General features: G+C 34.6%; 3 protein-coding genes across 4 annotated transcripts; 2 read left to right on the forward strand and 1 right to left on the reverse strand.

Annotated features, from left to right (window-relative positions):
• The first annotated feature begins 85 nt into the window (after positions 1-85).
• LOC120194439 lies at positions 86-4,889 on the forward strand. 2 transcript variants are annotated; one of them, XM_039196753.1, is made up of 8 exons: positions 86-337; positions 415-632; positions 943-1,600; positions 2,007-2,349; positions 2,828-2,919; positions 3,126-3,320; positions 4,126-4,260; positions 4,303-4,889. In XM_039196753.1, exons 1-8 carry the CDS (start codon positions 164-166, stop codon positions 4,690-4,692), a joined length of 2,205 nt encoding a protein of 734 aa, XP_039052684.1. In that variant the 5' UTR covers positions 86-163; the 3' UTR covers positions 4,693-4,889. The 2 variants fall into 2 exon arrangements, with proteins under 2 accessions (XP_039052684.1, XP_039052683.1); XM_039196752.1 differs by having other exon boundaries at positions 4,126-4,889.
• A 78-nt stretch (positions 4,890-4,967) lies between these two features.
• LOC120194317 (subtilisin-like protease SBT2.3) lies at positions 4,968-10,528 on the reverse strand. The gene is made up of 6 exons (XM_039196652.1): positions 10,365-10,528; positions 8,312-8,443; positions 6,612-6,724; positions 5,996-6,178; positions 5,627-5,908; positions 4,968-5,538 (listed from the first exon to the last, which is right to left on the reverse strand). The coding sequence occupies exons 1-6, from the start codon at positions 10,526-10,528 to the stop codon at positions 5,111-5,113; spliced, it is 1,302 nt and encodes a 433-aa protein (XP_039052583.1). The 3' UTR covers positions 4,968-5,110.
• A 500-nt stretch (positions 10,529-11,028) lies between these two features.
• Positions 11,029-11,914, forward strand: LOC120193847 (protein G1-like6). Its single transcript, XM_039196273.1, has one exon. The coding sequence runs from the start codon at positions 11,176-11,178 to the stop codon at positions 11,710-11,712; it is 537 nt and encodes a 178-aa protein (XP_039052204.1). The 5' UTR covers positions 11,029-11,175; the 3' UTR covers positions 11,713-11,914.
• The last annotated feature ends 2,504 nt before the right edge of the window (positions 11,915-14,418 follow it).

A 14,418-nucleotide genomic window follows, 5' to 3' on the forward strand; every position in this document is an offset into this window, starting at 1 on the left:
TTAGGAATTTAATTTAAAGGGAGTTTAGTTTTGAGTACTTATTAAAACAAGTTACCGCGTACGCAAGAAAGAAAAAGGGAATAACAAGCAAAGAAAAGAAAAAACGGTAATAGTGTCTGTCCCCGTTGGTTTTCTCCAGTAGCTGAATCGGCTCAAATGAAAGATGTGGAGTGTGTTCTTAGTTGGGTTGGTTGTTGGAGTGATGGTAACTGTGAGTCTGGAAGTGACGGGATTGTTGTTGGTGTTAAATCGATTGAATCGAAGGATCAAACGAGAATCTCTTGCTGCCTCGAATCCCACGTCCCAGCCTCCCCTCGATTTCGCTTACAACAAGCAGGTTTGTGTTCTTGCTCTCATCTTTCGTTTCTTTTCTTGCTTATATTTGAACATTGCTCGCGTCTTGTGACGTGTTAGGGGACTGTCTGGGTTCTTGAATCAGAAAAAGCTCCAACACCCAAAGAGCAGAAGCGAAAAAAGGACTCGCCCTTGGAGGTTTCACCTACCCGAAAACATGCTAAAATCGTGGAAAACAACTTGGTTTTCATACATTCTGATGCTTCCCGCACTACTATTCCCCTTCAGGGCTGCATCATTGAGGCTGTTTCCGCTACCAATTTACCCTCAAGAAAATGGTATTCTCCCCCTTTCATGCTTCATTTTCTAGTGTTCATATATTTACGACGATGATTCTCACTTAAGTCTCAACTTTCAAGCCTATATGTCCCATCTTTTTGCTTAAAGTTGTAAGTTCAACTTTCAATCAAGCTTTTGTAGTTCTTAAGTATTAAGCATATAGATGTCGTACTTGGTTTGTTGCCTTGGGGTCTTACAATACAATTTTGATATGATATATATAGCCTAATCAAAGTTGGTCTAAGTTATGCACTTTCAAAATATTTGTCTTTGCTTCATTCATTTGCCTTTGTATGAATGTTTTGATAGGACCAAGAGATTCCCAATAAGAGTGGAAAGCAACACTTCATCCATCTACAATGGAAGTAAAACCATTTACCTTTATCTGGAGACTTCTTGGGTGAAGGAATCATGGTGTCAATCTCTTCGGCTTGCTTCATTTGAGGATAAAGAAAAGATGAGATGGTTTGCTAAGTTGAATGAAGACTTCCGTGCTTACTTGGCATCTTTAAATGCGGGATATCCATCTTTTATGAAACCCTCCTTAGGTTTCAGTGCTGAGCCAATGGACAAGGGAGGTAAATTTTATGGTTCTTCATCAAAAGTTAGGTTATTTTGGAGAAAACTTTCCAAAAAGGCCAAGCCTGGTAAGGAAAATAAGGGAATATGGACATCTCAAATTGCCCGTGAAAATAGAAAGATTTGTGAGAAACAGCGTCCATTCCAAGATTCAGTGCCAAAAAAAGTACCAAATAGTTCAACCGATGAAAATATGACACTTCCATTACCGCAAGGTTTTCCTCGTACAGTTAGTCAAAGTGCTTCTGTTGCTTCTGATGCTGATTCAGAAGTAGACAAGTTTAGTTTTGATGAAGGGACGCTCTGCTGGAACTTGTTAATTTCTCGAATCTTTTTTGATATCAAAGGAAGTGCAGGGTTGAAAAGTTCTATTCTAGCACGGATTCAGGTTGGATGGTCACCAGAACTATACTTTCTTTTTCTTTTTGTGCTTGATATTGCCTGTTCATGTCATTTGTTATCAAAAGATTGCACTTTGACTTCCGATTTGTTTTCCAGCCAAAACAAGGGAAAAGAAAAATTATATATTTTTTTGTTTCAAGCAGTTTATTATGAGCTTCTTTATTCAACATCTCCTTCGTTAGTACAATTACCTACAAAATTTTGGTTTTAGCCAGTATTTTGGTGTTTATGTAGACTACATTTTTGTGTACTTTTACTGTGTCGGTGTTTTGATTTAGACATTCAATGGTCATTTTGCCTTCTAGGTGTTCATGTAATTAGTTCTTTTGAAAACATATCTGAATGCACATCAAAGGTGTTTTTTTGATTATTTTTATGATTTGATGTACCAGAGAACATTGTCCAATATGAGGACCCCTAGTTACATTGGTGAAGTCATCTGTACTGATTTAGACATTGGAAACCTCCCACCTTATATCCATGCAATGAGGCTTCTTCCTACAGACATGAATGAAGTATGGGCATTCGAAGTTGATGCTGAATATTCTGGTGGAATTCTGTTAGATGTTGAGACCAGACTTGAAGTTAGTGACCAGGATTTTCAAAAAGGCCTAGTGGTCTCGAATTCAGAATCAAATTCTGCTGAGAATAGCTCTTCAGACCTTCTTGAAGGCTTTGAGCATTTTGGAAAGCATTTGAATCTTCCCGAAAAGGATGAGGTCGACCCTAAATTTGGTTAGTATAAAAATGATAGTTAATTTTTATATACATATCCATCAACTTGGCCGAAAATATCTGCATGATGCATAATTGTGTTTTGTTAGTTGTTTAATTGTGACATAATTGTAAAAAATGTGGATTTCTATTTATCTTAAAAGCACTTGGACACACACTGGTGAAGATCAAAAGTAGCAGCCTCTGTAGAAAGTAATATAAATCAGAAGTTGAAGAAATTTCTAAATGGAAAGCCTTGCTGACTCCAAATCCTTGTCCCGGTGTTGCCATGTTTGATGTCTTGACTCCAAATCAGAAGAAGTAGATGAACTTTTACTGCAATGGCTTCTCTGTCAAATGCATCTCTTTCTGTAGCCTCACCTAATTCATCTTAGTATAACTTAGTTGATCCTTTGCTTGTATTTTCTTCTTTCTGTTAATTTGACCAGGGTAAAAGGTTACTTTTTTTATCTTTTGATTTCACTCTCCTGGATTTCAGATGGTCTAAAAGGCAGTCATGCTACACCAACAACAAGTTATGCATCTCGATGGAAGTCTGTTGTAAATTCCGTAACCAAACAGGTTTCACAGGTTTGTGTATAGTCCTCTTTATGCAGATAGGTGTTTCTGCTTAGAAGAACATAAAAATGGCATTAAAGGGTTAGAAGGTATTCATGTAAAACAGATAGTTTAAGATCCAGCAAATTAAAAAAAAGAAGGGAATATTAAAGTAGCCAATTGAAATACGTTCAACTTAGTATTTGAGGATCAAACATAACCTGTATTTTCAAGTGCAGGTGCCTTTGTCTTTATCGATAAGGGTTGCATCCCTTCGAGGAACACTACGGTTATATATAAAGCCACCACCTTCTGATCAGTTATGGTTTGGCTTCACGTCCATGCCTGATATAGAGTTTGATCTTGAGTCTTCTGTTGGGGAATACAAGATAACTAGTGAACATATTGCTTTATTCTTGATCAGTCGGTTTAAGGTATTAAACCTTTTGTTTGTTGAAAAACATATTTCCTAATATTTCATTTTTATTCTTTGGATTGCTTATTTAAAATTTCTGCATGAAGCGTTGATAATCCTGTGACGGCATACACTATAATTTTGGCACACCAACTATATGTAAGAGTAAAAATGGGCGTCTTTAAAAGAACAAAACCCATGTGAAACAAACAAAAGTTGAAAGGCGTGACCCAAGTTTTATATTTATTTAATGTAATTTTATTTGGTTTTAAAGCGCTTTTGTCTACTGAGTTGACTTTTAACTTGTAATAAAAGGGAAAGGTTTGAACTTGTTCACTGAATTTTATGAACTGCTTTTTCATTCTCCTTTTGCCCTAATACACTCTTCTTGAAAAATAGGAACATTTGTGGTGAATTCACTTTATCTTCTTTTAATTCGGGTGTTTTCTCCACATTTATAATTTCTTGGAAGTTGGAACCATTGGTATTTTTCTACTATGTTATTGGACATTTTGGGATCTTAGGACTGAAGATGATATGATTCTTGATGCTCCATATGACTAAAAATTTTGTTGGCTAAAATTTCCCTTTCAATTATTTATATTATTTGGTCTAATTAAATACATCTTCTTACAAGCCCACCTAAGCCTATTCAAGTATTTTTCCCTTTAAGATATGGATCTATTATCTGGTCTGATACTAGAACTACCTTTCAATCTTTGCTTCATCCATTGACAACACATAATGAAAGAAATTTTGGCATCAATACAATGAAAGAAACTGATCAAGTGAACTTACATCCAATGCTTCCATCATTTGTGCAGGCGGCTATACGGGAAACTATGGTGCTTCCAAACTGTGAGAGTGCATGCATTCCTTTCATGTTAGCAGAAAAAGATGATTGGGTCCCAAGGAAAGATGCCCCATTTATATGGCTAAATCAAGAGGCAGCTACGGATAATAACATTGAAGCAAAGGAAAATTGCAGGAAAACCTCGAGCTCTCATCCAGAGAGCAAGAATCCAAAGCCAAAGGAGGATTCCTCTCAGGAACCAGTCACCGATTCTGAAGCCATGCTGTCATCAAGTTCGTCAGGAAAGAGTAGGTCTTTGCAAGATTTAAGAACCCCCCTTCTTGCAACTGATGAACCACATGAAACACACCAGCAGAATAGAGAGGAAACTTCAGATTCTGTGTCGGTATCTAGGTCTTTGACTGAGTCTGAATGGAAGAGTGATGTTGGCGACGACAATGATTCAAGGCCAAAGAAGACGGGGAGGAGGGCAAGGGTGATGGATTTAACGAAGAAAATGGGAGAGAAACTTGAAGAGAAGAAGCGTCACATTGAAGAAAGGGGTAGGCACATTGTTGAGAAAATGAGAGGACCTTGAGACCAATCGAAACTTCATGCCATTCATTCTTTGATGCTGAAAAGGACTGTAAATGTGAACAAAAAGACAGAGGGAAGAACTAATATATATCAAAGGAGTGTACTTATGTTATTATAGGTGAGATAAGCTGTATGTGATTATTGCTTAGCTGATTCAATCACTTTTGTTCATCAAATGACAAATATTCTGATTCCTTATACATTGGCTGTGACATTATTTCAAGGAGTTTGTAAAAAGGAAAAGAGAGAAGCAAAAAGGATGGATAAAGTGGGCTAAATGATGCACTACAAATTATTTAATCCTTTTATTTCTAGATTACAATTTGATTTTACTCATTTACATGCCAAACGAATGAAAAAAATCAGCAGAAGCTGAAAAGAAGAAAACTAACAATCCAGTCCAACACTAAAATCGACCCTCAGCTGTTGGTGGTGTCGTAAGAAAATTTTACAATGACCGATAATGGAATGTGGAGCTTATGACCTTGGTCACCAAAAAGTCCAGTCCTCCCAAAGCTAGTCGCTGAGTGGTTCATTGTTGCATTAAAGAGTATTGTCAAGACCTGCTTCTCTTCCATGCCGATAAAGAAATGAGCTGGAGTCACCTTCACCGACACTCCATACGGAGCACTCCAACCGATTCTGTACGTTTCATTCCCAGCAATGTTAGACACTGTTTTTTCAACTGTTTTAGACTGGTTCAATCTAGCAATGGTAATGGATGGCAGGTTCAGGTCAGCACTACCAACCGTGGAATTATAGGCCCAACGGTCTTGACCGGTGTAATTCAAGACCACTGGACCAGAACCATTGATGCCGCAAAGAAAAGACATATAATCATCATAAGATGCAATAAGAAAGTATATAATGAGATGCACACAACTACTGCAGAATGTCTTGTAGAAAAAGTTATTTACCAAAGCAGAATGCCTTACTCGAATCTAAGATCAGACCAGGATCAAGAGCTGAAGTAGCATTCACAAAACCACTCCCCATGTCGAACGGTGTTGCCGGAGACTGGTTTACATTAGGATTAGCATAAGCTCGCTGGGCCATTATGGGGCCACCGCTATTGTCATAAAGCGTAGCTGTTGTAGAGAGTGCAGATGCAATGGCTGCAGGACTAAAATGAGGAAACTTTTGTTTTATCAGTGCAGCGAGACCAGCAATATGGGAAGCGACCATGCTTGTTCCAGACATCATTGCAAAGCTTTCACCTAAGAATTCAAGTTAATTGTTTAAGAATAATGCTCTGCTTATATAGAATTTTAACTCAACTATCCATTACTTCTCTATTTTAATACCTTGGAATTCAACGGAATCCGTGCCAAGCGAACTCCAGGCAGCCCATATCATATTTCCAGGAGCAATCAAGTTAGGTTTCATTATGTCTGCATCATCTAGAAAACTGTCTTCTGGGTCGGGTCCTCTGGCCGAGTAATACATAACCTTTGGAGTAGTAATGCTATAGTTTGCTTTCAGTCCACCTGAAATGGAGCAGTCATACTTTTTTTCTTGCAAATATACTTACAGATGCGAATCAGGAGCTGATTTCCGATTCCACTAAAAAATATGTTCCTCCATGCTAGTTCTTTGAAAGGCCTAGGTTCCTTATAGTGACTATTTTAACCGCTAAAGCAAAAAACCGAGTAGTTTATACATATACAAGGCAAATCGGAAGCTCTTATGCATCATACATCTGATGAAGTCATTTTGCTCTCTGCTTTCAGGCATGCGCTGAATGTGCAAATATTCATTAAGATGCACCGGTCACACTATGCAGAGAGACATCTTACTTTTCCAATGTTAATGCTCTAGATCTCAACTGAGTTGCCGCATTCATGATTGATTATTATAATTGAAAATGCCCCAATCCTTAACCTGCAATGATTAATATGAATGCAGCCAATTGAAACTTACACATTCTGGTTAAGCGTGCATCATCAGCAGAAGACAGCTTTGAAAGAGCAGTGCAATCAGTTGCTTGAAGGTGTGGAGTTGGTTTCTGAAAAAAGAAAGGTAGATTGGTGCCTCTGGGGGTTTTGCAACTTACCAGAATCAATATATATTGCTTCAGTTGGCGAAAGAGGTTCAGCTTTTAACTAGACTAGAATGGTATTGTGTGGGTTATTTACTAAATAAATGTTTCTATTTAGAAAATTAAGAGTAAAATATCGAATTAGTGCAAAATTATCAAAAACATAAATTACGAATAAAAATCTCAACTATGCCAGCAAGCAACTTGAATTTAGTACCGCGATACTCGAATATGGCTTTGACAGGTAGTTGAAGCTTTGATATAAACATGACGCAGGCCAAGCATCAGAATTAAATAGAGTTTAAAAGAAAAATAATTTCAGAATATTGGTGTCCGAGGCAACAAGGGGGAGTTCTATGGTGAAGCAATCTGATAAAATATTATATTTGTTTATAACATTTTTATTCACACTTTTCCTTAATATCTTCAGTTAAATTAAAAATATTAAAAAACTAATATTTTAAATTATATGTAATTTAAAATATTATATTATTTATAATATTTTAGATCGTATTTTCCTTTAATCTTTTATCGATTGTTATACCGTAAAATCACTCGGGATGTGTTGAAAAAATTGGAGGCATTGTAGGGGATTGGGCAGCGTGGTCAAGGCCTCCATATACATACGTCAATTTCATAAACAGAAGTCGACCTTTTTGTACGCCAATTAGCACATCACACCACATTTTGAGCCGTATGCTTAACAGGAGCAATAATGAGGTAAGCATAGACCGCTCCCAAAGCTTTCGGCACGGCCACCGTCATCCAGCCCGACATATACCAAAATTTTCTTGGCGTCTGACCTCAACATGAACCACTGAATGGCCTAAACATACCCCATCGCCCAAATCATCATTTCTTGTGATTTGACTTGATGTTGATTCTCCACCCATTTTAATTACAATTTTTTCGTCTACTGCTTGTTTGCGAGTTACTGGAATTTCCATCGATTAATCGAACCAAAAATAAGAGTTTTGAAATTGAGTATATCTATCTGTTATTGTTATTAATAATCATAAAAGTAGGGGTTTCGAAATCGAGTATATCTATCAATTATTGTCATTAAGAAGCATAAAAATAAAGACTCCGAAATCGAGTATATATATCAATTGTTGTCATTAAGAAGCATAAAAATAAAGACCTCGAAATCGAATATATCTAGAAAATAGAAATTCCTATATAAGAATTTACACAGTACCTACGACAACTTAATCACGGCCTTAAAACCAAACCCCACATGCAAAGCGCCATCCATAATCAAATTTTTTTTTGGGTTATGGACAAACTTTGATTTATTTTTACAAAAAATTACATTTATTATATACATAAATAACCATATTTATTTAATGAAAAATAATTGGACTCGTTATATTGTAAAATCTATATAATTGTACCGAAATTAAATTCTATGTATACCGTTACCGTCAACATTAGCATTTATGGGTGGGGTATAATTTTGAAATTCATAAAAGAAAATGCAAATGTGTGGTGCGAGAGATGAACCTATTAATGTTCTGTTGCCTTATCTTCTCATGTTGTGTGAGTGAAAAAAATCTGGGCCACAGATAATTTGGCAACAAACCTAATATCTTTTCTAATTTTCAGCACTTGACAGTGCTCCTCTCTCCACCCATCTCTGCCTTGCCTCCCCATTATTGCTTTCTTTTCACTTCTTCCCTTTGGACCCTCAATTTCTTGTTTATTTCCATTCACACTACACAAATATGTGTTTCATATGCACGCAGAATACTCATTCGAGTGAACATGATATTTTTAATATAAATAATAAATTATCTGGAAAAAATATATAATTTAAAATAATGAGAAAAAATAAATTCAGGTGTCGTTTTATAAACAGAAAAATTAAATGCTATAAAAAAACAAATCATTAAATGTCCTAAAACAGGCATCAATAGACAAATTTTAAAAATTCAAAATTGATATTTATAAATAATCATACAAATTCATTATTCAAATGAGTCTCGTATAAATGACAAACATTTCCTTTACGAGAATAACTAACTAATACAAATAATTGAAAACAAAACAAAATAATTAGTTTTTATATAGAAATTGCTAGTTTTATTAAAAATAGAAAATATCCAAAATTACAATTAAGATTTACAAGCATAATCGTAAACTTAAAATATAATTATGACATTTTCCTATTACCATTGAGATAAAAACTAGCCACCTAGATTACATAAGGACCAAATACGGAAAATGTTTAAAAAAACATAACCAAAAAAACTCGAATAAAATAAAGATATGAACAAATCTGAATGCATTGATAAACGAACCACAAAAGGGATGAAGCTACTGAAAGACCATCGACAAATTGCAAATCTTAGTCAAGTGACGTAAGAAAACTATCCACGAACGCAAAACGCGTATCCAAATCAATCCGAGGGTCCAAAGCAGGGAAGATCATCATCATAACAAATAAATGTCATCTTGATAAGTTGTGACGATATCAAATCTAATCTTGAGAAAAAAAATATAAACAAAAAACAACGGCAAATAACCGTAAACAACGAAAAAAAATCGTAAGCTACCAAAAGGCAGAGGAAAACATGTCACAAGAGCATAGATAAATGTGTCATAAAGACAGAGAACATGTACAAAAACATAAGTATTCTTATTAAAAAACAAAGAAAAAAAGATAACAGGCGTGCGGCAATCAGCATTAAAACTGGTACTGTCGTCGGTTAAATAAAATTAAAAAAAAAACTGGATTGATCAATAAAATTGACACGAGTCTTAGATAATACAAAAAATAGAAAGAAAAAAAAGATGAGGAGAAAAAAAGTGACTAGGGTATTTTTTAAATAAAGAGGTATTCAAAATTTTCAAAATTAAATAATTCTAAATATATATAATATTTTTTGAAAGTATAGTGTTAAATTGTATTATGATTTAAAAATATAGTGCAATAAAATATTGTTTCGATTAGTATGGGATGATTATAATAAAATTTTCTCAACCAATTAACAATGAACATACACACTCACAATTGTAATTTTTTAAGCTCAAAACTTTTAAGGATGACAATACTCTTTATTTGATTATTAAAATCGTTCAATAAATCTTAATACGATAAAAGATTAAGTAGTACAACTAATGCATATATGAATCACAATAATAAAACATGTTAAAAGTAGAATAGGATTTACATCCAAGTATCATGTTATTAACAAAATATCATAATAAATTATTTAAAAAGTCATTGGAATATTCGTAAAATAAGTATCTATTTTTATTGAAGATATATTTTATAATTATTTATAACAATGAATCATTTATAAAATAACGACGACTCAAACAACATTGTTGTTGGGCTTACAATGTTGGATAGGCTTCCGATTAAGAGTCGCCAATCGGAACGGGAGATCGTAGATGACGGCAGTTGTTGTTTTTGTTTCAGGGAATAGGAATCGAGAGATCGCCAGAGGAGAAGTGTTGAGGTTGTGCCATGTATAGCAGGAGGTTGGTAAATAAGTAGTTTTTTCATTGTTTGAACTGGGAGTTCAAGCTGGTTCGTTGCTTAGCTCCCATAAAACTGGCTGGTTGTGATTATATTATAACAGATTTTTCTACTTCCTTGGACAATACAAGTATTCAATCAGTATTCATACTTGATCTGATTAAGACATAAACGTCCCCATTTCAGCCCCTGCCTTGTTCGAAAAGATAACGAATTAGTCCAACGTGGGAGAAGTTTGGTGAACCGACACGGCTCTGCTCCATCACCCCTTCCCGTTTCCGCTGCTTCCTCTCTGGCAAAAAAGCTGGCATCCATTTCCGAAATCGAATATTTGATCAAAACACGTAGTCTATATAAGAAAATCGATTTCTCAATTGAATTTAAATAAAATTCAATTTTGTAAAAACGTATTACTCCCATAATTTAAACCTTGAATCTAAAATGACGATAAGAAAATGATGAGAAGACGTATAGAAATGATATGGGAAGTTGAAAATGTAATCTGTTCTTATCCTCTTTCGAAAGTTATATCCACCACCTAATATATTAATAATATTAAACCTGCTTCCTTAGTTAAGTCAAACAAAAATCCAACCATTTACGCCCTACTTTCCACGTCCAAAGCCCTCTTCTGTTTCAGCCGCATCCACCTTTGCTTCCCAGTATGGATTTGGTTGCATGTTTAATGCCAATGTAATTAAAATTATGTTCTAAACACGTGCCTAATAATTATTGGATGACAACTGTTAACAAATTCACTGTTGTTCACATTTGTGTATATATACCAAGGTACCAGTCATCAAAATTCATTGTTCTTTCTGATCATTGTATCTAAACTATAATTATATGCAGAGAACAAAGAACGAAAAGGTAAAGGAATTATCCTTAATCCGATTACCGTTTCTGTATATTCGTCTCTTGTTGTATCTTCACAATCCTAGTTAGCCAGCAACTAAATCAATATGTCCGCCGCAGTAGCCGCTGCCGCCGCCGCCGCCAACGCCTCAAGAGTCTCATCTAACCGCACTTCTCATCGGGGAAGTAACCAGGCAGTGAACCATCGTCGACTACCCTTTTACCCACCGTCGCCACAACCCGCACTGCTCGTCCCGGTTGTTGGTCGCTATGAATCTCTGAAGCGGCGCGACTGGAATGCTTTCGAGCGATACCTGAAGGAGCATCGTCCCCACCTGCGTCTCTCCCAGTGCAGCGGCGTACAGGTGCTCGAATTCTTGGAAGATCGGTTCGGGGAAACCAAAATCCACACCCAGAACTGTCCCCTAAAACGGCCTGAACCACCAACGCCATGCTCGTGCTCTTGCCCTCTGGCGGAAGCATGGAGCAGCTTGGATGGAATGGTAGGCAGGCTCCTTGTGGCTTTTGAAGAGAACGGCGGCCGACCGGAGATGAACCCTTTCTGTGCTCCTGTTGTGCGGCTGTACCTAAGGGGAGTGAAGGAGGCTCACGCTAGGGCCAGAGGAGCAGGTCGTAGCTCATGAACAAGTGGCGATAATTATATGTAATGAAATCCCCATTTCCTTCAAGTTGGGTGGTCCTGATGACTGCATTCTCTGTGATGGACTCGATATAGGACGTTCCTCACCGCCACTGCACTACTAATGCGCATATGATTTGCAGCTTTTTCCTTTTCTTCATTAATCTGATTAATGGAAGGATAATTAAAAGATTTTTTTACTTTTGTTTCTTGAAATTCGATTTGATCTTAAAGTAAATCTTACGTACTTTGAAGTTTTAATTACATTACTTTTAGTGACAGACAATATTGATGCGTAATTGCTGAGCTTCGTATTCTACCACTACCTATCTAAATATTTTGAAATCTCATTAATCATTATATTACAGTAATTTGGAATTTAATTTAAAGAAAGTACATATCATTATTATATATAGTTAAATTAAATGTTAATCTGTAAAAAAAAAATATAAGAAGTCATTAATAGAGATGGATTTAGGGAGAAGGGATGAAGACAGAGCACCTCTTAAAATTTTTGAATTTTTGTATGTTCTATATATTTTCTATTTATGTATCTGTTTTCACATCATAAAACTTTATACATTCACTCCTAACATAACTCATGCGTTTGTTCCTAATCATTGAATTTACGTCAAAATAATTTATCATTGAACTCTCAAAACTTAAAAAATATCATTAAACTTGTCAAATTATTACAGAATATTTCATGTGGGATGCTGTAAATAGTAATAAATTTTGACAAATCTAATGATCAATCCGTAACGTGTCGATAAATTTAATGATAATTATATAACAGTTGAATAATTTTAATGATCATTTCATTACCATTTTAAAATTTAATAACTATTGTATAATATTTTAAAATATTGACCAAAACTATATTTTTAACGTAATCCAATCACAAATAACAACAAAAGGACATGTTAATTCATTTATTATACAATACTTGTGTTTGAATGCATTCAAACTTGTCTTCAAAAGACATCGACCGAATAAGATTCCGCCGGCGAATGCTAACTCAATCCTAATTTTCTTGTACCTAATTGTAGTTTTGACTGTGCTATATAGAAGCATAAAGTTCATGTATCTATTTGTATAGCAGACAGTCTTGATAGAGAATAAGATGCTGTTTCACTTTTTTTTTTTTTTAATCTTAAAGAGTACCTAAAAGAGATATATGCCCATATTTATTATCAAATGAGATATACTATGTTTATTTCCCAATTTTCAAGTGGATTCCGTAATGGATGTATTTGCCTTGTGTCGATGTACTTTCTTAATGACGTAATCATTTTTTAATATTATATATTTAGGTAAATTAAGTGTTTAGTGTCTAAACTATCAATTTTAGTGTCTAAGTTTTTAATTTTTTCAAAACCATACTTACCATTTAATTTTTGTTTCATTTTAGTATTTCGTCATTAAAAATTTAACAACATTGTATTTTCATGGGTAAATTACAACATACATCACTCAAATATCTCTCACTCCTATTTTGGTAATTAAGTTTAAAAAATTTCAATTTAACTACTCAACTTTCAAATTGCTCCTATTTAATCACTCTAATTTATTTTATTAACAAATTTTGTGACATGACATTTTTATTATTATTTTAGTAAGAATAGAAAAATAAGGATTTAAATATACAAAAGTGTCCAATATATGCTTTGGTTCCAGTTTAGTACCTAATGTTTACTTTAACTTTCAAATTGCTCCTATTTAATCACTCTAATTTATTTTATTAACAAATTTTGTGACATGACATTTTTATTATTATTTTAGTAAGAATAGAAAAATAAGGATTTAAATATACAAAAGGTGTCCAATATATGCTTTTGGTTCCAGTTTAGTACCTAATGTTTACTTTGTTCCAGTTTGGTGCCTAACGTTTCATTCTGTTACTTATATTGGGTCAGGCAGTGACGGACTGCTAATTTTGACCGTTAAGTGACACGACTTGGTAATTTTAAAAAGTTTATTTAAAATTATAAATTAAAATTATATATATATATATTAAAAAGAAAATATAAATTTTGAAATAAATCCAAAACTTTGAAAACCTTAATTTCAACCCCTAAACCCACACCGACCGTCGCCTTTTGCCATCGACGAAGCTCCACCTGACATTCCCTCCCCTCAGTGACTAAAACCTCCCATGAAATCGTGACCGATCATCGGTCGTCGCAATCGTGTGGGATCACGATTTTCATCCTATGGTTCGTGGGGTATAAAACGTTTATTCATCATCAATCAGTCACAATTTTATGCGGGTTTTGGTCGCCGAGGGGAGGGGAGGTCGGGTGGTTTAGGGGTTTGAAATAAATGTTTTCAAGGTTTTGGGTTTATTTCAAAATTTGTTTTCTTTTTTTAAAAATATTTATATAATTTAATTTTTAATTTTAAATAAAAAATTTAAAATTATCAGTTTGTGACATGTGTTACTTAAAGGGGAAATTAACGTCGTTGACGGCATGAGCATTAAATGAGTAACGAAATGAAACGTTAGGCACCAAACTAGAACGTAATAAATGTTAGACACTAAACTAGAACCCAAGACATACGTTGGACACCTTTTGTATTTTTAAGCTAAAAATTAATTTGAAAGTTAGAGTGATCAAATTAAGAGTAATTTGAAAGTTAAGTAATTAAATTAAAAAATATATAAATTTTGGTGGACCAAAATAGGAGTGAGAAGATAGTTTGAGTGATG

Source organism: Hibiscus syriacus, unplaced genomic scaffold (assembly GCF_006381635.1).
Source record: "Hibiscus syriacus cultivar Baekdansim isolate YM2019G1 unplaced genomic scaffold, ASM638163v2 tig00116997_pilon, whole genome shotgun sequence".
In the NCBI taxonomy this organism is placed as follows: domain Eukaryota; kingdom Viridiplantae; phylum Streptophyta; class Magnoliopsida; order Malvales; family Malvaceae; genus Hibiscus; species Hibiscus syriacus.